This window comes from Anabrus simplex, chromosome 1 (assembly GCF_040414725.1).
Source record: "Anabrus simplex isolate iqAnaSimp1 chromosome 1, ASM4041472v1, whole genome shotgun sequence".
NCBI classification, from domain to species: domain Eukaryota; kingdom Metazoa; phylum Arthropoda; class Insecta; order Orthoptera; family Tettigoniidae; genus Anabrus; species Anabrus simplex.
Genome location: NC_090265.1, coordinates 1,063,919,875 through 1,063,945,863, shown reverse-complemented (window position 1 = coordinate 1,063,945,863; position 25,989 = coordinate 1,063,919,875). Strand labels below are relative to the sequence as shown.

The 25,989-nt window shown below is 42.8% G+C and overlaps 1 protein-coding gene across 1 annotated transcript in view; it reads left to right on the top strand.

Annotated features, from left to right (window-relative positions):
• The window catches only part of nAChRalpha2 (nicotinic acetylcholine receptor alpha2), a 687,424-nt gene that overhangs the window by 499,838 nt on the left and 161,597 nt on the right, over positions 1–25,989 (top strand). The window contains exon 4 of the mRNA XM_067137204.2: positions 13,188–13,368. Coding sequence (XP_066993305.1) covers positions 13,188–13,368 — 181 coding nt within the window. The remainder of the gene's footprint in view (positions 1–13,187; positions 13,369–25,989) is intronic.

Here is a 25,989-nt window from a genome sequence, read left to right as displayed (position 1 = left end):
TGTTACCAATAAGCGGCTAATTTACATGCTTCCTTGGTAGCGTCGATCACATTCTGGAGAGAGCAAGTAGTTGGACACAAGCTACAAACAAGAAGATGGCTCATTGTTTGTTCATGTTCTTCCAACTCCTGAACGCAACCTGTTGAGCGTCTTCCATATTGACCAGCTTTCCTCGTGGCCTGGAGGAAGTCTTTCGGAAGGCGTCATCCATCCTGCAAGGTGGCTGGCTCTGGAACGCCATGAATTCACTCTGAAGTTCGATGGTGATTCAGTAAGGCTTTCAGTTGTATGGAGAAAGCTTTTCCTTGATTTGAGCCGTTGGGTTGATGGATGGTACCCATAGAAAGTATGGGTCGTCCGGTTCAGTGCTTTAGATTTCTCCAGTCTGGATGCACACTCACGGCGAATATCTGGAGGTGAGATACCTGCTAGACAATAAACTTTATCAAGTGGTGTAGATCTCAAACATCCTGTAATGAGTCTGCAGGTTTCATTTAAGGCGACATCCACTTGATTAGCATGACTAGATCTACACCAGACAGGACAGGCGTATTCTGCTGCTGAATAACAGAGGGCTATTGCTGATGTTCTTAAAAGGAGAGGATGCGTCCCCCAGGTTGAACCCGATAATTTCCAGATGATGTTGTTCCTTGCAAATATCTTCCTTTTGGTATTCAGACAGTGCGTTCTATAGGTTAGTGCTCGGTCAAGAGTTACTCCTAGATATTTGGGAGTGAAACAATGTTCTAATATTTTACCTTTCCAAATCACTTGCAATTTTGTCGCTGTCTGTCGATTTTTTAGGTGGAAGGCACAGACTTGTGTTTTTGATGGGTTTGGTTTTAGTTGGTTCTCTTGGTAATAACCACTTAGAATTTGTAGAGCATGGGAGAGCTTCTCTTCAGCTAGTTCAAACGTTTCCTCTTGAGCTGCCAGAGCGACATCGTCTGCATAAATAAAGCTGTTTGTCCATTGTGGGCGAGGCTGATCATTGGTATAGATGTTGAAAAGTATAGGTGCTAGCACACTCCCTTGTGGAAGGCCATTCTTTAAGTTCCTCCATCTACTCCTCTGGCTTTGGAATTCAACAAAAAACCTTCTGTTCTGTAGAAAGCACTCAGTCATTTGGGTGAGTTTATAGTCCTTAGTTATACTGTGCACTTTACGAAGCAGTATGGTGATTAACTGTATCGTAGGCTGATGTCAAGTCAACAAAAACTACTCCAGTGACTTTGTTGTGTTCATAGCCGTCTTCTATATATTGTATGAGGTGCAGTATTTGCGAAGTACAACTTTTCCCTGGTCGAAAGCCAGCTTCTTCTGGTATGAGTAATGGGTGTATCACTTCAGATAGTCTGTCCAGAATCATTCTTTCTAAGGTTTTGTATAAATGGCACAACAAAGAGATTGGTCGGTAGTTCTTCGGATCACCTGCGTTCTTGCCAGGTTTGAGTACTGCTATAACTCTTGATTTTCTCCACAGTTTAGGAATTTTGCCATATTTGATGCAGTTGCTGAATAAGTCCAAGAGCTATTGCTTACTGACAGGACCAAATCTTTTGAGTTGCTCAATACAAATGTCATCAAGGCCTGCCGCCTTGCCATTTTTGCATTTATTCAGCGCTCTATGTAGATCTTCCATAGCAACCGGTTAGAGAGAATGCTGTTTTCCTGATTAGTCGGCTTTTCTTCTTTTTGTTTTGATCCTTTCCCAGCTTTATTTGATTTGCCGCTCTCTACGAGCTGACTAGCTATTTGATTTGCAGAAACGTTGCTATGTACTTAGGTCTTAGTTGTATCATTACTGAGGTACCTAACTAACCTCCACGCGTTGTAACTGTTTCTTCCCATATCCGGCTCTTCCATTAATTTAATCCATTGGTTACGTTTGGATTCTGAAATGGAGGAAATAACACGCTGTCCGCTGTGGATAGTTTCGTCACTGAAAGGATCTTTTTTTATATTCTTTCAGCAAAGTGGATGTTTCAGAGGTAAGACCTTGAATGTAACTGGTCCTGTTATATTATGTTGATCACGAAAGTTGAAATTTCCTTCAATTTCACCTCTTTCTCATGTTTATCAGAAACTTAGCATAATTATTTGACGACTATTAATATGATTACTGTATCACTGCGGTTCACATCTTCTGCCTAATCTTCCTTTTTCATATTAAATTACATACGATAGGGTTCTAAAGTGAGGATTGTAGAGCCTCCTCGTTTGGAGGAGGTCTTGAAGAATGCTATTGCTTTTTATCGTAATTAATATCTACGTAGGAATTGTACGAAATAAAACTGTTGTTGTGAAAGTGCTCCTTCATCTTCAACTATGGTAATAAATACATTATTCGAATATGCCAATATTTTACTTATCTAGTGTTATACAAACAGATTTACAACCCTATTAAAAAGAACATAGGCCCTATTTATTAAGTACGCTCCTAATTTTACCAGTAGTGACTATCAAAATGCGGCAATATAGCTGTTGGCAGTAGGCACATAATAATCTCACGAGTCACAAAAATAAAATCTAATACGTCGTATCGGCAAGCAGGGTGACTACACCGTATTGTTGGCGACGCAGGATGCAACCCAGCAGTTAAAATAACTATAAATCACTACTTTGAATAGTAATGGGGAAGAAGTAGGCTGTTTCCTCAGGAATCACAGTTACGTTGCACATGCTCTATACCGTTGGTTGCAGGGATCTTTGGTCGTGTTAGAGGGGTCGTAACATTATGAGCGGGTGTGAGAGGGGCAGGCTTCCTGTTGCGGCAGTGTGAATATGTTCAGTTCGAAAAGCATCGTGTAAGAGGGTTGTAAGGTGTACGACGTGTTTCTTCTGAACACTCGGGCGATGTTTTCCATTCGGGCAGTGCCATACTATCACAGTAGCATGCGGTGTGCTAGCCACCAGCTGTTTACATTTCTGCCTTGCCAAATATCCCAGCAACTAATACTACAGCTCATCTGGCGTGTAGTGAAGCCTCAAGGTCGCGCTGCAGTATCAGTGGTAGGGAACTGTAGCGTTGGAGGAGAAGACTATCGACTGCACGGTGGACGGGAGAACTGTCTCTCCCGCCACTGAAACGTGGCTGGAAACCTGCCTGGCCAGATCTAGCCGGCTCGACCTTGAGGCTTCACCACTCGCCGGACAAGCTCTAGCACTCTTGCGAATAATGAGCTACCGGCATGTTAACTTGCAGCTTCCTAGGCATTGTCCTCTTTGAGATATTTTTATCTTGACAGAGGAACTGAAAGTCTCCGTGGCTCAGGCGGCAGCGCGCCGGCCTCTCACTACTGGATACCGAGGTTCAAAGCCCGGTCACTCCATGTGAGATTTGTGCTGGACAAAGCGGAAGCGGGACGGTTTTTTCTCCGGGTACTCCGGTTTTCCCTGTCGTCTTTCATTCCAGCAACACTCTCCATCAACATTTCATTTCATCTGTCAGTCATTTATCATTGCCCCAGAGGAGTGCGACAGGCTTCGGCAGCCGCTAGATGGGAGCTTCATTCATTCCTGACCTGGTCGAATGACCGGAAACAGGCTGCGGATTTTCATTTTCATAGAGGAACTGACTCTAGTATATACAATATTACAACGTGCTGGCCGTCTAAAAAGCCCAAGTATTTGTATTTAATTAGACAATATAATTACCCTCTATCCGAATGTAACATCAGTTAGTGCAATCTTAAACTCAAGCTTAAGCACAAGAGCCCATTCTCCTGGTTCTCATTCGACAACTCTTCTTAATCTGCAATGATTATGAGCTAAATTTTCATCAACGAAGTCTGCTTCTTCCTCAAATAAAAAACTTTAACCTTATAACATGAAAGTTAAATATAATAATAACATAAAAATTTAACTATCGAAATCAGACTCTTTCTAACATGCGTTACAAAAGCTAACCACAATGAGACCAGGAAATGGTCCGAGGAACGCAAGATATACAGTACCGGTAGTTCAGGAAGAAAATGAAGGATTATTGACCCAGGGGAAAAGCTCAAGGTACGGCCAAGAAAGCAGTCGTCAAACCTACCACCAAGAAGATGAGAGGTACAGAACCACAAGATCTTATTTCGACAACACTTCTCTAATTCAAGATGTATCGGACGTTTTCTGGCAAAAGCCCTTTCAGATACTTCATAATAATAATAATAATAATAATAATATGCCACCCCCGGAAGCCCGGGTTCGATTCCCGGCTCTGCCACGAAATTTGAAAAGTGGTACGAGGGCTGGAACGGCGTCCACTCAGCCTCGGGAGGTCAACTGAGCAGAGGTGGGTTCGATTCCCACCTCAGCCATCCTGGAAGTGGTTTTCCGTGGTTTCCCACTTCTCCTCCAGGCGAATGCCGGGATGGTACCTAACTTAAGGCCACGGCCGCTTCCTTCCCTCTTCCTTGCCTATCCCTTCCAATCTTCCCATCCCTCCACAAGGCCCCTGTTCAGCATAGCAGGTGAGGCCGCCTGGGCGAGGTACTGGTCGTACTCCCCAGTTGTATCCCCGACCAAGAGTCTGAAGCTCCATGACACTGCCCTTGAGGCGGTAGAGGTGGGATCCCTCGCTAAGTCCGAGAGAAAAACCGAACCTGGAGGGTAAACAGATGATGATGATGATGATAATATATATTATATAATATAATAATATATAATATTATAAGGCCGATCCCCTGGTATAGAGATAGCGAGTCTGCCTGATACCAGGAGGTCCCGAGTCTCCTGGAGAGGCCAAGGAGTTTTTTTACGTGGATCTAAGGGCTGGTTCGAGGTCCACTCAGCCTACTTGATGATCTATTTTTCTTGCCATACAAGCAGGGATAAGTAATAAATTTCGTCCAGCCTTCCATCCAACAATGCCATTGTGCAGTTACGAACATCTGAACAGCAGTACGTTCTGATTGGCTAATTTCTTATATTCCTCAATTCCGCTTGAACTTAAGAACAGAAACTTTCACCTTACCAACGATCTTACAAGCTTCTATGATATCGTTTCACTGAGTGTACTTTTATATTTATGTCATCCATTGTTAACAGTTCCGTTATATTTGCATAGTATTTACAGTAGTTCTTATGTTTACGTTTCATTTTTCACTGGGAATGGAGCCGAAGACCTTTACTGCCACCACCGGGCGAGTTGGCCGTGCGGTTAGGAGCGCGCAGGTGTGAGCTCGCATCCGGGAGATAGTGGGTTCGAATCCCACTGTCGGCAGCCCTGAAGATGGTTTTCCGCGGTTTCCCATTTTCACACCAGGCAAACGCTGGGGCTGTACCTTAATTAAGGCCATGGCCGCTTCCTTCCCATTCCTAGGCCTTTCCTGTCCCATCGTCGGCGTAAGACCTATCTGTGTCGGTGCGACGTAAAACAAATAGCAAAAAAAGAAAAAAAAATATATCTACTGCCACCTTACTATAAGTACCGGATAATTCACGCTGCAGCGATTGAAAATGCCCCTTATCACATTCCAACTGACCGGCGAGCGCAACGTTGGTCTCTGCACTCTCTGTAGAACACAGAGCCTCTGTCCTCTGAACGACCTGGTTCTCAGTTCAGCAACACTTCTTAAATCTGTAAAGATTATGAGCTAATTTTCATCAACGAAGTCTGGTTCTTCTTCAAATAACAAACGTGTAATAAGATTAAAACTTACCAGGTCATCATCTTAATATTATAAGACGGTAGTTCATGAATAAAATCATAGAGAACGAACATAGCCTACTTTAGCACGTGGAAAGGACAAAAATAGTTCACGACACTGTAATTGGGTGAGCCCAGCTCACACTCAATCAATGTTGCCCGACCGCCAGCACCCTCGCTTTCTGTTGAAAGATGCAAGCTCTCATGAATATTGTAGGTCCTGCAGACCAGCTACAGTAGAGACCAGTCCATCGGAGAAAGAGGTACAGAACTACAAGATCTTGTTTCAACAACACTTCTCAAATGCAAGATGTATCGAAAGTTTTCTAGAGATAAACTTTCATATACTTAATAATAATAATAATAATAATAATAATTGTTGTTTGAGTCATCAGTCCATAGACTGGTTTGATGCAGCTCTCCATGCCACCCTATCCTGTGCTAACCTTTTCATTTCTACGTAACTATTGCATCCTACATCTGCTCTAATCTGTTTGTCATATTCATACCTTGGTCTACCCCTACCGTTCTTGCCACCTACACTTCCTTCAAAAACCAACTGAACAAATCCTGGGTGTCTTAAGATGTGTCCTATCATTCTATCTCTTCTTCTCTTCAAATTTAGCCAAATCGATCTCCTCTCACCAATTCGATTCAGTATCTCTTCATTCGTGATTCGATCTATCCATCTCACCTTCAGCATTCTTCTATAACACCACATTTCAAAAGCTTCTATTCTCTTTCTTTCTGGGCTAGTTATCGTCCATGTTTCACTTCCATACAATGCCACGCTCCACACAAAAGTCTTCAAAAACATCTTTCTAATTCCGATATCAATGTTTGAAGTGAGCAAATTTCTTTTCTTAAGAAAGCTCTTCCTTGCTTGTGCTAGTCTGCATTTTATGTCCTCCTTACTTCTGCCATCGTTGGTTATTTTACTACCCAAGTAACAATATTCATCTACTTCCTTTAAGACTTCGTTTCCTAATCTAATATTTCCTATATCACCTGCCTTCGTTCGACTGCACTCCATTACTTTTGTTTTGGACTTATTTATTTTCATCTTGTACTCCTTACCTAAGACTTCATCCATACCATTCAGCAACCTCTCGAGATCTTCTGCAGTCTCAGATAAAATAACAATATCATCGGCAAATCTCAAGGTTTTGATTTCCTCTCCTTGGACTGTGATTCCCTTTCCAAATTTCTCTTTGATTTCCTTTACTGCCTGTTCTATGTAAACATTGAAAAGGAGAGGGGACAAACTGCAGCCTTGCCTCACTCCTTTCTGGATTGCTGCTTCTTTTTCAAAGCCCTCGATTCTTATCACTGCAGACTGATTTTTATACAGGTTGTAGATAATTCTTCGTTCTCGGTATCTGATCCCTATCATCTTCAGAATCATAAATAGCCTGGTCCAATCAACATTATCGAATGCCTTTTCTAGATCTACGAATGCCATGTACGTGGGCTTGTCCTTCTTGATTCGATCCTCTAAGATCAGACGTAAAGTCAGGATTGCTTCACGTGTTCCTACATTTCTTCTGAAGCCAAATTGATCTTCCCCCAACTCAGCTTCAACTTGTTTTTCCATTCTTCTGTAAATAATACGTGTTAAAATTTTGCAGGCATGAGATACTAAACTAATAGTGCGGTAGTTTTCACACCTGTCAGCACCGGCTTTCTTAGGAATAGGTATAACAACATTCTGCCGAAAATCGGATGGGACTTCTCCTGTCTCATACATCTTGCACACTAAATGAAATAACCTTACCATGCTGGTTTCTCCTAAGGCAGTCAGTAATTCAGAGGGAATATCATCAATTCCAGGTGCCTTGTTCCTATTTAGATCACTCACAGCTCTGTCAAACTCTGACCTCAAAATTGGGTCTCCCATTTCATCAGCATCAACAGCCTCTTCATGTTCCAGAACGAAATTATCTACATCGTTACCTTGATACAACTGTTGGATATGCTCCTGCCATCTTTCTGCTTTGTCTTCTTTCCCTAGAAGTGGCTTTCCATCTGAGCTCTTAATATTCATCCACCTAGATTTCCTTTCTCCAAAGGTTTCCTTGATTTTCCTGTATGCAGCATCTACCTTTCCCAGGACCATACAGCCTTCGACATCCTTGCACTTCTCCTTCAGCCATTCTTCCTTAGCTACCTTGCACTTTCTATCCACTTGATTCTTTAATCGCCTGTATTCTTTTCTGCCCTCTTCATTTCTAGCATTCTTGTATTTTCGTCGTTCATCAATCAGGTCTAGTATCTCCTGAGTTATCCACTGATTCTTAGTTGATCTTTTCTTCCTTCCTAACATTTCTTCAGCAGCCCTACTGACTTCATTTTTCATGACTCTCCACTCTTCCTCTACTGTGTTTCTTTCGACCTTTTCATTTAGTCCTTGTGCAACATGTTCCTTGAAACGATCCATCACACTCTTTTCTTTCAACTTGTCTAGATCCCATCTTTTTGCATTCTTTCCTTTCTTCAATTTCTTCAACTTCAGATGGCATTTCATGACCAACAAGTTGTGGTCAGAGTCCACGTCTGCTCCTGGGAAAGTTTTGCAATCCAACACCTGGTTTCTGAATCTCTGCCTAATCATAATGAAGTCTATTTGATACCTTCCAGTGTCTCCAGGTCTCGTCCACGTATACAGCCGTCGTTTGTGGTGTTTGAACCAAGTATTGGCGAGGACTAAATTATGGTCAGTGCAGAATTCAACCAGCCGACTTCCTCTTTCGTTCCTTTGTCCCAATCCAAATTCTCCTACTGTGCTACCTTCTCTTCCTTGGCCTACCACTGCGTTCCAGTCTCCCATCACAATTAGATTCTCGTCACCTTTGACATATTGTATTAAATCTTCTATCTCCTCATATATTCTTTCAATTTCTTCATCATCCGCTGAACTAGTAGGCATATAGACCTGCACTATTGTGGTGGGCATTGGTTTGGTATCTATCTTGGCGACAATAATTCTTTCACTATGCTGGTCGTAGTAGCTTATCCGCTGCCCTATTCTCTTATTCATTATTAAACCAACTCCTGCATTACCCCTGTTTGATTTCGTGTTGATAATTCGGTAGTCGCCTGACAAAAAATCCTGTTCTTCCTGCCAACGTACTTCACTTATACCAACTACATCTAACTTTAGCCTATCCATCTCTCTTTTCAGATTCTCTAACCTACCACAACGATTCAAACTCCTAACATTCCACGCTCCGACTCGCAGAATGTCAGTATCCATCTTCCTGATGATCGCCCCCTCTCGTGTAGTCCCCACCCGGAGATCCGAATGGGGGACTAGTTTACCTCCGGAATATTTTACCCGGGAGGAAGCCATCATCAGTACATCTTTCATACAGAGAGAGCTGCATGTCCTCGGGAGGTGGTTACGGCTGTAGTTTCCCGTTGCTTTCAGCCGTGTAGCAGTATCAACACAGCTAAGCCATGTTGAGTATTATTACAAGGCCGTATCAGTCAATCATCTAGACTGCCGCCCTTGCAACAACCGAAAGGCTGCTACCCCCCTTTCGATGAACCATTCGTTAGTCTGGTCTCTCAACAGATACCCATCCGATATGGTTGCACCTGCGGCTCGGCTATCTGCATCATTGGGACACGCAAGCCTCCCCACCGCGGCAAGGTCACATGGTTCGCAGAGGAGGATAATAATAATAATAATAATAATAATAATAATAATAATAATAATAATAATAATAATAATGAAATGGCGTATGGTGCCGGGAGTGTGCGAGGACATATTCGGCTCGCCAGGTGCAGGTCTCTTGATTTGACACCCGTAGGCGACCTGCGTATCGTGATGAGGATGAAATGATGATAAAAACGACACATACACCCAGTCCTCGAGCCAGCAAAATTAACCAATGATTGTTAAAATTCCAGACCCTGCCGGGAATCGAACCCGGGACCCCTGTGACCAAAGGCCAGCACGCTAACCATTTAGCCATGGAGCCAGATATAATAATAATAATAATAATAATAATAATAATAATAATAATAATAATAATAAATTACAAATGCTATTGGTTAATGTACAAATAGCATTTAATAGATTTCAAAAGTTTGAATTGTCGCAGTGGAGGTCTTCACTGTAGAGAATTCCGGGTTCGATTGCCGGCCGGATTGGAGATTTTAGTGCCGTCTGGTTAATTTCTCTGATTCATGCACACAGCACACTACCAACCAGCACAGAAACAATAGTGAATATATCTCTCCACGTACGATTGGCGTCAGGAATATTATTCGGTCGTAAAACAGGGCCAAGTCCATATTTGCTATACATTTCACATCCGCGATCCTACCATGGTGTGAGTAAAGCGGGGGAAGAAGATATTTCAGAGATGTTGGAGAAGGGCAATTAGTTTCTTTTAAATCAACAGTGATGTTTTAGTAACGATGTTAAGCATCATCGGATTGAACATTAAATTGACTCAACCTCTCATCTCAACAAAGTACTTTTTCATGTGGTGGTGATTATTCTTGTAAGAGGAAGTACAACTAGGCAACCATCCTCTATAAAACACTAATCAGAAGGGAAAACTGGAAGGGATCCGACACTTCGAAAAATGAAGATATCGACCAAAGGAAGACAAGGGCCATGAAGGGCGTGAAAATGGAAGACTCCCTACCCCTAGGCCTCGAGTGCTGTAATACTGCGGGGTCGGAAAAGAACACGAGTTGACCAAGGGAGGTCGGATAGGAGAGCTAAAAGTGAGGAGCCTGGTACTAGTAAGTGGAAGCAATGCCAGGGCTCAGCTAAGGGCCCCGGGGTCGCCAACCTATGCTCCACAGTTCAGAGCCCCTGGGGCCCCTTTTAGTAGCCTCTTGCAACAGGCAGGGGATACCGTGGGTGTTATTCTACCGCCCCCACCCACAGGGGGATACTTTTTTGGAGGAGGAGGTACAACTTACACTTGCTTATATTTAGTGGATTTCAAATTTTTATAGCTCAGAAACTACAAAATACGGATGAATGAGTAATGTACAGAGTGGTCGGAAACAACGTGAATCACCTATATGAGCGTTAGAGGGTTGGTCACACTGATCCGTTATTTAAAAAAAAAATCGATATCTCACGCCGTTTTCTTTTCATCAGCTGCTGAAGTTAACGAATAATATTGCTTAGCGGGTGAATTCAAATGCGCTTTGAGCGGTAATGTTACTAAATCTGCACGTAGCATAAGACCGGTCTGAGAGCACCAATCGAAGATAAAACTTCGTCATGGGGGAGGGATTTGAAAAGTGACCTCCAAGGTGTCAGGAACGCGCTACGAGGATACCGGCTGAAACTCACGGTGTGTTGTATGTTTGATGCTGATTTCTCGACATGGCTCTCCAGCCAGTCTAAGTGACCTGCAGATTTAGCAACACCGCTGCGTAAAACCCATTTGAATTCACCCGCGAAGCGATCTGATTGGCTAACTTCAACAGCTGATAAAATGACAACGGCGCGGGATATCGAGTTATTTTTTTCAAATTATTTATCAGTATGACCAAACTTGTAACGCTCATATACTCGGTTCACGTTCTTTCGGACCATCCTGTATACCAAGACACCGAGTAATAAGCTTTAAGGGCCGATGACCTTAGATGTTAAGCCCCTTTAAACAACAAGCAACCATAAGCTTTAAACCGAGCAAATGGCCTGGTCTGGGATAAGTAGCTGTCAGCTTGCATTCGGGAGATAGTGGGTTCGAATCCCACTGTCAGCAGCCGTGAATATGGTTTTCCGTGGTTTCCTATTTTCACACCAGGCAAATGCTAGGGCTGTATCTTCATTAAGGCCAGGCTGCTTCCTTCCCGCTCCTAGCCCTTTCCTGTCCCGTCGTCGACGTAAGACCTATCGATGTCGGTGCGATGTAAAGCAGATTGTAAAAAAAAAAAAAAAAAAAAAAAAAAGTACGAAAGGCTTTAATAGTTTAATGCTTTGCAGCTAACTGCGGTTGACTCTATAAGTACCATCATTCATTGAAAATTTGCATGATTATTTTGTAGAAACGCTTTAAAAGACTTATCAGTATATCAATAACGCACTCTAGAATGTCTAATATAATCCTCCTGTATATGTTTTCCCTTAAACATTACCTATCACATTTCTAATTGTCCGCAATGCTATTCTTTAAATAATCTGCTTGTGCCAAAGAAAAGAACCTAGAGCATGTTATTGATATTAACATGACAATGAAGGTCCATTCAGAGTAGCCGGCAAGAATGCCAGAGAGAGAGAGAGAGAATAACTGCGGCACAGTTTCGACATTGTGGATGGGGACGGTTGCGAACCAAACAACAGCGCCGGAGAATTGTTGAGGCTCGCTATAAGAAATTTTAATCTTATGTTTTGACTCAAGCCCTACTCACACCTGTACAACAGATACGAGAAATATTGGTCACATGAATTGATGAATCCTTTGATTCCCTAATAGGGGCGGCTATCAGGTGGATTATGTCTCAAGAAGAAGCTGAAGCTTATATTAATAACGCACCAGGCGCTCAGAATGGTCTGGAATTAGAAACGACTAGGCCTTTATATAAAGCGCACAACTAGTGCACGCCGATCAGTTTGGGATCGCTCTCGAGCGAGTCAGCATTGAGTTCGTCAATCGCGATGGCGAGTGCATGACGAGTCATTAATCGGAAATGAGTCCGTCAGTCGGCTACGCGGAGTTCAACGAGGCTAACTGCTGTGGATTGTTCTGGATCAACACTGTACTGTACATGGTACATGTGTGGGTACATGATTGGACTCAGAACACGTAGCACCTAAGGATCATCAATTCCTGTACTCACAGGAAATGTTGTTCTAGTTACAGCGGATACATGGCTGGACTCAGAATACGTAACACTTACTCATTTCCTGTACTCACTTGATATGTAGTTGCAGTGCAGACAGCGGGTCCATGGCTGGACTCAGAATACGTAACACCTAGGGATCATAATTTCCTGTATTCACGTGATATGTTGTTCCAGTGCAGACAGCAGGTCCATGCCTGGACTCAGAATATGTAACACCTGAGGATCATTATTCCCTGTACTTACGTGATATGTTTGATACGTTGTTCTAGTGCTGACAATGGGTTCATGGCTGGACTCAGAATAGGCCTATGTAACACGTGAAGATCATAATTTCCTGGCGTCTCCGAAAACCGTAAAAGAGTAGTTAGTGGGACGTAAAACTAATAACATTATTATTATCATAATTTCCTATACTCACGTGATATGTTTGATACGTTGTTCCAGTGCAGACAGTGGGTTCACGGCTGGACTCAGAATATGTAACACGTGAAGATCATAATTTCCTATACTCACGTGATATGTTTGATACGTTGTTGCAGTGCAGACAGTGGGTTCATGGCTGGACTCAGAATATGTAACACGTGAAGATCATAATTTCCTATACTCACGTGATATGTTTGATACGTTGTTCCAGTGCAGACAGTGGGTTCACGGCTGGACTCAGAACACGTAACTTCTAAGGATCATCATTTCCTGTACTCATAGTATGTTGTGTATGCTGTTCCAGTGCGGACGGCGAGTACGTGGTGACCACCATGACGAAGGCCGTGCTGCACCACACCGGCACGGTCATGTGGACTCCACCCGCCATCTTCAAGTCGTCCTGCGAAATCGACGTGCGATACTTCCCTTTTGACCAGCAGACATGCTTTATGAAATTTGGTTCCTGGACGTATGATGGAGATCAGGTAAGTCCCACACTTACATCTTTTCAGTTATGAAGTCGCATAATATACGTGTTTAATGCTCAATGTAGTTGTTTCTAGAGTCAAGTCATGTTATGAAAAAATACAGCTTGGTCGCTACCGTTGGCTACAGATCATGTTGCTATGATAAGTGTACCGAAGTTTCCTTTAGTTAAATCAAAACGGTCAAAGTGCTGGTTGGAAGTAGGAATAAGAAGAATAACACAGAGTACTGCTACTAATAACTACGTGAGAGAACTAATTATTTCAGGGAAGTTCCAAACTGCTTTGATTGCTCAGTGATGGAATCTCTGTTGACATGGCTGCAAGTTAGGTATGTATGTTTCTTTCAAGGTTCTCGTCTTCGTTTGATGCTCGCGATGTTTCTTATCCGTTAAAAGTCCTTTCTGTAGTTTCTACGGATAAAATATTGTACGAGCAAGGTCTCTTTCATGTATGATGATTTCTCAGTCTCAAGGCTGGTTGACTCCCTAATGGTTCCACCACCAGTTGCCATAGGTAGTCCAGATGTCACTGAAGAAGATCCCTATGAAAATGAAGAGAGCGATAGTTTTCCGCTTTTTCTCACTGAGCCAGAAGGTAGCTAGGTCATACAGTCTCTCATATCCATTGAAATGTACACAACGACCGACCATAGAAGCTATACTTTCTGATCATTCGTCACAGGGACTGGCTGCATAAGGAATGTCGTTACCAATATAGTTCAGGCGCAAATAAATTATTCCCGATTTGTGCGTAACTAATTTAAGGGATCAAGCCCGGTCCTTCTCAGCAGTAATTATATATGCGGAACGCATACGTTAAACTGGCGACTCGCGGACGCGTATACAAAGTTTATACTCGTGAGCTGGTTTACAGTTATTTAATGCTAGTCTATAAAGCTCACATTTAAATGTAATTAGATAAATTATAAACTACTGTACGCCACGCCTCACTTGGCGTCTTATTAACATCAGATAAGAAAACACAGTATCTGAATTTTGAAAGTCTCAAACGATAGCAATTTGTAAGTCTTTGTAACGCACTATGCGTACAACTGTCACCGTACTGAGGACACCCTTAAGAATACGGGACTCAGAACGAATCAAAGAATGAGAAACGAATGAGGAAGCTTCCAAATGTTACAGTATTTTGTAATTAATTCCCAGTTCCGGTTTCGCTTTAGCGATCCTCACCTGGGCTGTTTGGGGAAATAAGTTTAAGGATAATAGAAATATAGTGTTGGTTGATAATAATAATAATAATAATAGATGTGTTGTGTTAGTGGCATTCGTAGGTAGAAGTATGTTATTAATATTAGTTTGGCAAATGAACTTGTGGCATCGTACCATGACTGTTGTAATAGTTCCTAATATATTTGTTTCAAGGACTGGTAGCTGACTCGGCGGTCACCCATCCGGGTACTAGCCATGCCCAATGTTGCTTCACTGTGGAGTTTGCAGTGTCGCGCCAGAGGGCCCTGTCATTGTTTGTTACGCAAAAATTGCTTTGCGTGTGCGAGTTGTTAGTAGCACTATAAATTTTGAACTAATTGAAAGTAGCATCGTAATTTGTAGCTTTGTGTGTGACCCGCCTCGGCGTCCAGTTGTTTCCAGTGCTTCTGTTATGGTGGAACTTTTGTTATTTCTTAGGTGTTTATGGTAGTTATTTGTGGTTTGTGAGTAGGTTATTGCGGTTGGGATCTTCTTGTGTGGTTGTGGTTAGGCTAGAAGGCTGCTGTTATTTGGTAGGAAGTGAGGACTTTACATTGTTCTTCTTGAGCTTGGTGGGGTTTACTGGGGGGTGGGAGTCGTGGTATCTTGCTGGGTGGGCGTTGGAAGTGGCCTGGTTTGGGTTGAGATTAGGTTTGGTAGCAATAGCTGTAGCAGGGTTGTTGTGTCTGGAGTGAGTGAGGTGGGGAACGGAGTGGTAGGTCCCGGGTTCGGTTGCGTACGTGGTGGGGTCGGTAGGCTGAGTAGCGGGGGTGGCTGTGTGATTGGTTGTAAGTGTCTGGACTGTCTGTAATGTGCTTTTATTGCGCTCTTGATGAATGGGCAGCCAGGAAACGAGGCGGCATGACTGCCTTGGCAGTTGCCACACCTCGCCTGGCCCCGTGGCACCTTACAATGTGTGTGGCGGTGAGAACCGCCACACCTATTGCATCTGGTGGGTTTAGAGCAGGAACTTGCTACGTGGTTTAGTTCCAGGCAATTATAGCACTGTGTAATGAGGGATGGGTGTGATGGAGTCTGGGTTCGGTGGTGTTGCGTGAGCAGGTTTTTTACGTCTGCTCTTTGTTTGTGTGTGGGTGTCTGTGAGGGATGGCTGTGGGTTGGTTTGGGCTTCTGTGGATTGGGTGGCTGGCGGCGGTGGTGGAGTGGGTGGTGATGGTTCTGGGTCGGTTTGGACTGTCGCAGACTTGACAGGTGTAGGCGGCGGAAGAGTGGGGGTGTGTGGGGGAGGGGTTTCTAGTTTTCTGGTTTGGATTAGTTTAGACTTGGTTTTCGGGATCGGTTTCTGCTTATCTGTTTGGCTGGTTCTGGAGCGGGTTGGTAGTTTGAGGTCTGTTAAGGTGCTGGCGTCCTGAGTTTCTGGATATGTTGCGGGGGTGACATTTGGGTTGGATGTGCGATGGAGGGGGTTGATTAGAATAGGTTGCGGGAGTCCTGCATTCTGGATAGTTTCTATGATGATGGAGGTGAATTTGTTTTCGATAGGAGTAATTAGGAGAAGGTTATTGTGGGTTTCTTCGGCAACTGCAATTAAATCTTCAAGGATAGGTTTAATTGACTGAATGACGGCTTTTCTTGTGAGCGGGGCCGGGCCGGATGTCTGGAGAGGTAAGATTAGGACGTCACATTTCTCTGAGGTAGGGAAAGGTGAATCGAAACGGACATAATGGAAAGGGGTTTAGTAGTCTTCTTCTTCTTCTTCTTCTTCTTCTTCTTCTTCTTCTTCTTCAGTAGTGGGGGTTGGAGATTTCCAGGACCAGTTGCTGTAGTCGAAGGAATCGAAGGTGTCGGTACTCATGGTAGGAATGGGAAGGGCCGGGGTTCTGGCTACTCAATCCACCAGAATTGTCCCGGCACAGGGTTAGGTGCTGTGGCTTGGTAGGGTCAGGGGTGCTGTGAAGCACTGGAAACGGTCAAACTCAAAGTGAGGACCTGCGTCTTACTTGGCGTACTCAGTGGGCACTAGTCGTATCAGGTTTAGTTTTTGATTGGATCACGCCAAGGTAAGATACGAACTAATGACCGCACTGAGCATTAGACAATTGCTCGTGTGCCCGCACAAGGTTTGGCAGGCTTGCTGGTGTGGCTGACTGGCTGGTTGACTAGTATTGGCTGCCGGTCGTGATGCTGCTCTCTGATTGGCTGGCAATCTGTGCGGGAGCTTGGCGAGAGACTTGGCGGTAGGCGAGCTGGCTGGTCAGGGTGCTGGCTCGGCTGGTAGCTTGGCTCTCCTTGATGTGCTCGCCTCGCTGTGAGCGCTTGGCTGGGAATGTATTGAATGTGTTCCTGTGTTCGAATGTGTTCGAGTGTTGGATGAGGAAGCTTCCCCTCCACGCGGGGTTATATAGGCTTACCATAAAGCCACTGAAAAGGTGATTCCGCAGCAAACATTGCCGCTCGCTATGTAACGGCCGACAAAGGAGCAACGGCCTAGACTATAACTTCGCACTTTCATCATAATAGCACATTTAGTCATTATTGTGGTCTCCTGGCCTAAGGTAATTCTGTTCTCAATTTCTTATGAAGTCGGACCTGTGGAATCTAGCTCATTGACGGATTTATTGGTTTAAATTCTGGTGATTACAGCCCTGGGATAGCGAAGTTGGTCAACCTAAAGGCCGGTCTCCACTGATTAACATTGAACACCAACATGTTAAATTTAACATGTTACAATTGACATGTATATTGTGATTGTGTCTTCCAATTGACTTTGCATGTTAACTCAGAATGTTGAGGTTAACACTTTTAACATGTTGCGTGTTTTCCGCTCCAAGTGGAAAACATGTCAAGTCAATTACTTGTTCGTGAGATGTTGGCACAGCTTCGGCAACTTCCTTGCCATTTCCATGTCAACAGATAACCAAACGACGCAAACGAAGTGCTTCTCGTGAAGTAGGATTATAGTTACAACACTCCGCAACACTCATTCTCTTTGTTATAAGCTACAAATACAGTACCGGTACCGGTACGCACACGCGTATCGTTCTCTCTGCACTATACTAAAATTTATAGTCAGAAATGGAGTGGAGAAAAAATATTTTAGACTTAATTAATGACATAATAGAAAGGCCTTGTTTGTGGTATGTCTCATCAAAGGAATACAGAGATAAAGCGAAGAAAGCCGACAGTTTCCAGGAACTCTAAATTATCTAGAATTATTCCTGCGAGTGCATCGCAAAAAAAAAAAAAAAGAAACTAGCGTCCCTCCGCTCCCAGTACAGTCGAGTATTGCAAAAGAAAAGAAAAGAAAAAAAAAAAAACAACAGAAAAATCGGAAGGCGGGGGGGGGGGGGCGGGAGCGGACGAAGTTTATTCTTCAAAGTGGTTTGCTTTTGAAGCAGTGAGCAGGATGAGGGGATGAAATGTGTCTAATAAAACTGCATTTGTAAATCATAACAAGAAGCAACAGTGGCAAAAACAAAGGCCAAATCCTCTTCATCTGAGTCCATTGTCTTTGTTTGAAAATACTAGACACCACCTAAATGTATTACCGGAAATATGATATGATGAACTACCTATATACAAACAAAGAAGGTCAAGTTTAACATGTTCATTAAATGTGGACACAATGTTAAATGAAACAGCGTTCAACATTTTACATTTAACATGTTGATGGTGTCACCAGTTAACATTTAACACTTTTAACATTTAACATGTTGTTGTTAAATGTTAATCAGTGGAGACCGGCCTTAATACAGCTGTTAGTGGATCTCCACGTTCAAATACTCTTCCCTCCAGCTCTCGGCTGTTGGACTAGCGGTTGAAATAGGGGTCTGCATGACTCAATTCATGGCCAACGGCTCGGTTTGAATTCAAGGAGTCCGTTTCTACTGGATCAACACGGGGTTCGCATAAGCTATGGCACGGCCCTCCAGGGGTCCTGCCTTTGTTTCCTGCGATTCACAAATGTATAAAAATGGTATGCCACAGTATTAATATATTGAGCCATATAGTGATAAGGTTCAATACAGTTCACGTCCCCAGTCTACATTGTACTCGTAATCCCCTTAAAGAATAATTGATGGCAACTTGTTCTAATATCCTGAAAATGATTGTCGTAATTACGCGTGGCCTAATAGCTGATCTTAATTTAAGGTATCAGTGCTACTGTATGGTTTGTGAAAAATTTCCATCCTTCATTCCTAGGTTTGATCCACATGTAAGATTGCGAAAAATGAGTGCGGAGTGAGCATGTTTACTGGTAGCGGGTCGCTTGTCAGCTGCCATGAGAGCTATGAATATACATGACTGTTGCGGCAGATGTCGTGATAGGTGGCAATGCTCTGCACCAACTAGTCACCAGATGTTATTGCACTGCTCACTGTCGCTAGATAACAGGGATGATAGCATCTTGTACAGCAACTTGGAATTAATTACTTGCTGTCATATACAGCGTATTTAACTAATTGCTGTTAGAGATTAGGCTGAATTAAATGTAATCATTTCCTTAGACTGAGCCGGGCTGAGTGACTCAGACAGTTAATGCACTGGCCTTCTGACCTCAACTTGGCAAGTTAGACCCTGGCTCAGTCCGATCGTATTTGAAGGTACTGAAATACGTCAGCCTCGTGTCGGTAGATTTACTGGCACGTAAAAGAAATCCCGCAGGAATTAATTTCGGCACCTCGGCGTCTCCGAAAACCGTGCAAATAGTTAGTGGTACGTAAAATCATCATTGTTGTTGTTGAGTTATCAGTCCATAGACTGGTTTGATGCAGCTCTCCATGTCACCCTATCCTGTGCTAACCTTTTCATTTCTACGTAACTATTGCATCCTACATCTGCTCTAATCTGTTTGTCATATTCATACCTTGGTCTACCCCTACCGTTCTTGCCACCTACACTTCCTTCAAAAACCAACTGAACAAGTCCTGGGTATCTTAAGATGTGTCCTATAATTCTATCTCTTCTTCTCGTCAAATGTAGCCAAATCGATCTCCTCTCACCAATTCGATTCAGTATCTCTTCATTCGTGATTCGATCTATCCATCTCACCTTCAGCATTCTTCTGTAACACCACATTTCAAAAGCTTCTATTCTCTTTCTTTCTGAGCTAGTTATCGTCCATGTTTCACTTCCATACAATGCCACGCTCCACACAAAAGTCATCAAAAACATCTTTCTAATTCCTACATCAATGTTTGAAGTGAGCAAATTTCTTTTCTTAAGAAAATTCTTCCTGGCTTGTGCTAGTCTGCATTTTATGTCCTCCTTACTTCTGCCATCGTTGGTTATTTTACTACCCAAGTAACAATATTCATCTACTTCCTTTAAGACTTCGTTTCCTAATCTAATATTTCCTACATCACCTGCCTTCGTTCGACTGCACTCCATTACTTTTGTTTTGGACTTATTTATTTTCATCTTGTACTCCTTACCTAAAACTTCATCCATACCATTCAGCAACTTCTCGAGATCTTCTGCAGTCTCAGATAAAATAACAATATCATCGGCAAATCTCAAGGTTTTGATTTCCTCTCCTTGGACTGTGATTCCCTTTCCAAATTTCTCTTTGATTTCCTTTACTGCCTGTTCTATGTAAACATTGAAAAGGAGAGGGGACAAACTGCAGCCTTGCCTCACTCCTTTCTGGATTGCTGCTTCTTTTTCAAAGCCCTCGATTCTTATCACTGCAGACTGATTTTTATACAGGTTGTAGATAATTCTTCGTTCTCGGTATCTGATCCCTATCATCTTCAGAATCATAAATAGCCTGGTCCAATCAACATTATCGAATGCCTTTTCTAGATCTACGAATGCCATGTACGTGGGCTTGTCCTTCTTGATTCGATCCTCTAAGATCAGACGTAAAGTCAGGATTGCTTCACGTGTTCCTACATTTCTTCTGAAGCCAAATTGATCTTCCCCCAACTCAGCTTCAACTTGTTTTTCCATTCTTCTGTAAATAATACGTGTTAAAATTTTGCAGGCATGAGATACTAAACTAATAGTGCGGTAGTTTTCACACCTGTCAGCACCGGCTTTCTTGGGAATAGGTATAACAACATTCTGCCGAAAATCGGATGGGACTTCTCCTGTCTCATACATCTTGCACACTAAATGAAATAACCTTACCATGCTGGTTTCTCCTAAGGCAGTCAGTAATTCAGAGGGAATATAATCAATTCCAGGTGCCTTGTTCCTATTTAGGTCACTCACAGCTCTGTCAAACTCTGACCTCAAAACTGGGTCTCCCATTTCATCAGCATCAACAGCCTCTTCATGTTCCAGAACCAAATTATCTACATCGTTACCTTGATCCAACTGTTGGATATGCTCCTGCCATCTTTCTGCTTTGTCTTCTTTCCCTAGAAGTGGCTTTCCATCTGAGCTCTTAATATTCATGCACCTAGATTTCCTTTCTCCAAAGGTTTCCTTGATTTTCCTGTATGCAGCATCTACCTTTCCCAGGACCATACAGCCTTCGACATCCTTGCACTTCTCCTTCAGCCATTCTTCCTTAGCTACCTTGCACTTTCTATCCACTTCATTCTTTAATCGCCTGTATTCTTTTCTGCCCTCTTCATTTCTAGCATTCTTGTATTTTCGTCGTTCATCAATCAGGTCTAGTATCTCCTCAGTTATCCACTGATTCTTAGTTGATCTTTTCTTCCTTCCTAACATTTCTTCAGCAGCCCTACTGACTTCATTTTTCATGACTCTCCACTCTTCCTCTACTGTGTTTCCTTCGGCCTTTTCATTTAGTCCTTGTGCAACATGTTCCTTGAAACAATCCATCACACTCTTTTCTTTCAACTTGTCTAGATCCCATCTTTTTGCATTCTTTCCTTTCTTCAATTTCTTCAACTTCAGATGGCATTTCATGACCAACAAGTTGTGGTCAGAGTCCACGTCTGCTCCTGGGAAAGTTTTGCAATCCAACACCTGGTTTCTGAATCTCTGCCTAATCATAATGAAGTCTATTTGATACCTTCCAGTGTCTCCAGGTCTCGTCCACGTATACAGCCGTCGTTTGTGGTGTTTGAACCAAGTATTGGCGAGGACTAAATTATGGTCAGTGCAGAATTCAACCAGCCGACTTCCTCTTTCGTTCCTTTGTCCCAATCCAAATTCTCCTACTGTGCTACCTTCTCTTCCTTGGCCTACCACTGCGTTTCAGTCTCCCATCACAATTAGATTCTCGTCACCTTTGACATATTGTATTAAATCTTCTATCTCCTCATATATTCTTTCAATTTCTTCATCATCCGCTGAACTAGTAGGCATATAGACCTGCACTATTGTGGTGGGCATTGGTTTGGTGTCTATCTTGGCGACAATAATTCTTTCACTATGCTGGTCGTAGTAGCTTATCCGCTGCCCTATTTTCTTATTCATTATTAAACCAACTCCTGCATTACCCCTGTTTGATTTCGTGTTGATAATTCGGTAGTCGCCTGACCAAAAATCCTGTTCTTCCTGCCAACGTACTTCACTTATACCAACTACATCTAACTTTAGCCTATCCATCTCCCTTTTCAGATTCTCTAACCTACCACAACGATTCAAACTTCTAACATTCCACGCTCCGACTCGCAGAATGTCAGTATCCATCTTCCTGATGATCGCCCCCTCTCGTGTAGTCCCCATCCGGAGATCCGAATGGGGGACTAGTTTACCTCCGGAATATTTTACCCAGGAGGAAGCCATCATCAGTACATCATTCATACAGAGAGAGCTGCATGTCCTCGGGAGGTGGTTACGGCTGTAGTTTCCCGTTGCTTTCAGCCGTGTAGCAGTATCAACACAGCTAAGCCATGTTGAGTATTATTACAAGGCCGTATCAGTCAATCATCTAGACTGCCGCCCTTGCAACTACCGAAAGGCTGCTACCCCCCTTTCGATGAACCATTCGTTAGTCTGGTCTCTCAACAGATACCCATCCGATATGGTTGCACCTGCGGCTCGGCTATCTGCATCATTGGGACACGCAAGCCTCCCCACCGCGGCAAGGTCACATGGTTCGCAGAGGAGGAAAATCATCATAATTACAAAATTTAACTACTATACAGTACCTTGTATGCCATTTGCACGAAATGTATTTATCCGTGAAGAGCCTATAAAACGTCCGCTTCTAAGGTGTAGTGGTTAGTGTGATTAATTGCCACCTCCGGAGGTCCGAGTTCGATTCCCGGCTCTGCCACGAAATCTGGAACGGGGTCCACTCAGCCTTGGGAGGTCAACCGAGTAGAGGTGGGTTCGATTCCCACCGCAGCCATCCTGGAAGTGGTTTTCTGTATTTTCCCACTTCCCCTCCAGGCAAATGCCGGGATGGTACCTAAATTAAGATCATGGCCGCTTCCTTCCCTCTTCCTTTTCTATCCCTTCCAATCTTCCCATCACCCGCAAAGCCCCTGTTCAGCATAGCAGGTGAGGAAACCTGGGCGAGGTACTGATCATCCTCCCCAGTTGTATCCCCGACCCAGAGTCTGAAGCTCCAGAAGTCTGCCCTTGAGACGGTAAAGGTGAGCTCCCTCTCTGAGTCCGAAGGAAAAACTTACCCTGGAGGGTAAACAGATAAAGAAGGAGAAGAAGAGCTTATAAAACCGGGTGAGTGATCCAAATAGGTGTACATAGCGTTGGATGATATCTCAGCCGCAGTTAAAAACATTAAAGGAGAAGCATCTCCAGGTCCAGATTTAATCCCTATGGCACAAGCAGTAAAGGAACTCTTATGAGAAAAATTCCGGCACCCTGGAGTCTTCGGAAACCGTAAAAGTAGGCAGTGGGACGTAAAACAATTATTATTATTATTATTATTATTATTATTATTATTATTATTATTATTATTATTATTATTATTATTATTATTATTATTATTATTCATTAGACTGATTTATAACTTTCACTATTAGAATTTCACGACATCTTGCTGACTATCTTTAACAGAATCTGAATTGAGAATGGATAAATATTACACCTTTTAAACTCCTTCTTGGATCAATAGAAGAGCGTCAGTTCCCGAATTCTTGGACCATGGATTTAAAACCGGATACAGGCACTGTAGTTGAATTTGTGAAGGGAACTGCATGTCGTACGATGTCGGCATGTAAAAGTTTCTGATGAAGCATTCGGTATTTATCCAACATAATTAATTAAATGTCAGTCATAGATCGCCTAGTAGCACTCTGGTTTGTCTCCCAGCCGCTAAATATAAACGAAACGTCGAAACTAACACGCAAGTAGCCTAAATTGTATCAAAATATCTGCACATGGTATATGAGTCCTTGCTATTTAAAAGAGTGCGTCCAGAAATTCACAATTTGAGAATAAAATCCATCGTTGAATTTTGCTGTTCAGGCGACAAGATCCCTGTCCTTTCACGGCCTTCGCTGTAAAGCTAAGGGTTCACCACAGGAGGTGAACATTAGACATGACTGGAGAGAAAAGTTTATATGGTGGAATGATATAGCAGAATGCTTCATGTTCATATTAGAAACTTCAGACTGTTTATATAAAACCGAAATGAAAATGATAAAGAGTTTAATGACATCAAATGGTGGGTCTCAACATTGTCAACTGGGAACCTCTTCTTAGAATTACTATGTAACGTAAGTCATTTAATCTCGAGGCCAAAGCACCTTAATCAATTGTGGCCGGTAACAAGATAACAAAATTTAAGTTCTGTGTCTTGTAAGTTTATGGGAATGTCCCGTTTCTTAGCATAGAAAGGTTTCAGGAAAACCTTCACCTGATGTTTATAGATTTGGCAAAGGCCTATGATAAAGTGTCCAAGAACGAGGTATGGAGAAGGAATGCCCCTAATAAATATGTTAGATTGGTACCGAAGATGCACAGGGGCATGTAAGAGCGAATACGGTTCTATCGTCCGAGCTACTCAGCCTTGCAATGAATGAATGAAGTTATTTGGGTCCGCCTCTGTGGTGTAGTGGTTAATGTGATTAGCTGCCACCCTCGGAGGGCCAAGTTCGAATCCCGGCTCTGCCACGAAAGTTTAAAAGTGATACGAGGGCTGGAACGGGGTCTACTCAGCCTCGGGAAGTCAACTAAGTAGAGGTGGGTTCAATTCCCACCTCAGCCAACCTGGAAGTGGTTTTCCGTGCTTTTTCGCTGAGTCCGAGAGAAAAATCAACCCTGGAGGGTAAGCAGATTAAGAAAGAAAGAAGTTATTTGAAGGCTCACTTCATTTTTTGTCTCTAATAATAAAATTCGCATTCCGTTCTGCCATCACAGAATTTTATTCTCAAACGGCCTATAGAAACTACCTTAGGGGATGCGACATGTTTCAGAAAATTTTAGTTGTAAATTGGGACGAGCGAACGTGCATACAGCGACAACAACGCAACTATTTTTCCTCTGGGAGTGAATTTGTAATTTCGCTCTACCATTCCCAAATGAGCAGTTAGAACTGGGTGGAAATGTAAATTAAAATTCATTGGTTAAAATGTTTTTTATAGTCGTTAACGTTGGAGCCAGAAGGGACCACGAACTATGCAGAAACCCTGCAGGAACATATGATTTAGTCCCACTGATTAGAAACATATTCCGGACATCGTGAAACAAAATGAAATGGCGTATGGCTTTTAGTGCCGGGAGTGTCCGAAGACAAGTTCGGCTCGCCAACTGCAGGTCTTTTGATTTGACACCCTTAGGCGACCTGCGTGTCGTGATGAGGATGAAATGATGTTGAAGACGTTACATACACCCAGCCTCCGTGCCAGCGAAATTAACCAATCATGGTTAAAATTCCCGACCCTGCCGGGAATCGAACCCGGGACCCCTGTGACCAAAGGCCAGCACGCTAACCATTTAGCCATGGAGCCGGACTCCGGACATTGTAACATGCCATGATACAAGAAAGACGAATCGAAGTTATGGATTTATAATGGGGGTAGCCTATCTGGAGAAAGATACCTAGGTTTAAAATCTATTTAAAAATGTTATAATCACAGCATACTATGTAGAACAGGCCTGTCAACGAGGGCATGACAGTCATGATAAACTGCTATCATAATCAGCCACCACTGATCTGCATTTAGGGCTGGCACCCATGTGGTAGATTCCCAGTCATTTCTTTAAATGATATAAAAGATGTTGAACATTTAACGCACATCTCCCTTGATAAGTTATTTCAGTCTCTAATTCTTCTTCCTATAAAATAGTATTTGCCCCAATTTTGAATTCCAACTTTATCTTCATATTATGATTTTTCCACTCCATGCAATCTCTCCACTGACAACTCGGAACATTCCGCTTAGTCCAGCTGCTCGTCTCCTTACACCCAAGTCTTCTGAGCCAAACATCCGGAACATTATTATAATTAGTTATAGTGGAAGCCATTTCTTTTCATTTTCGTTTTACTTAATCTATAACTGTTTAGTTCTTCAGTCTGCCGAAACTAATTTTTGATTAAATAACATTTAGAAAATAC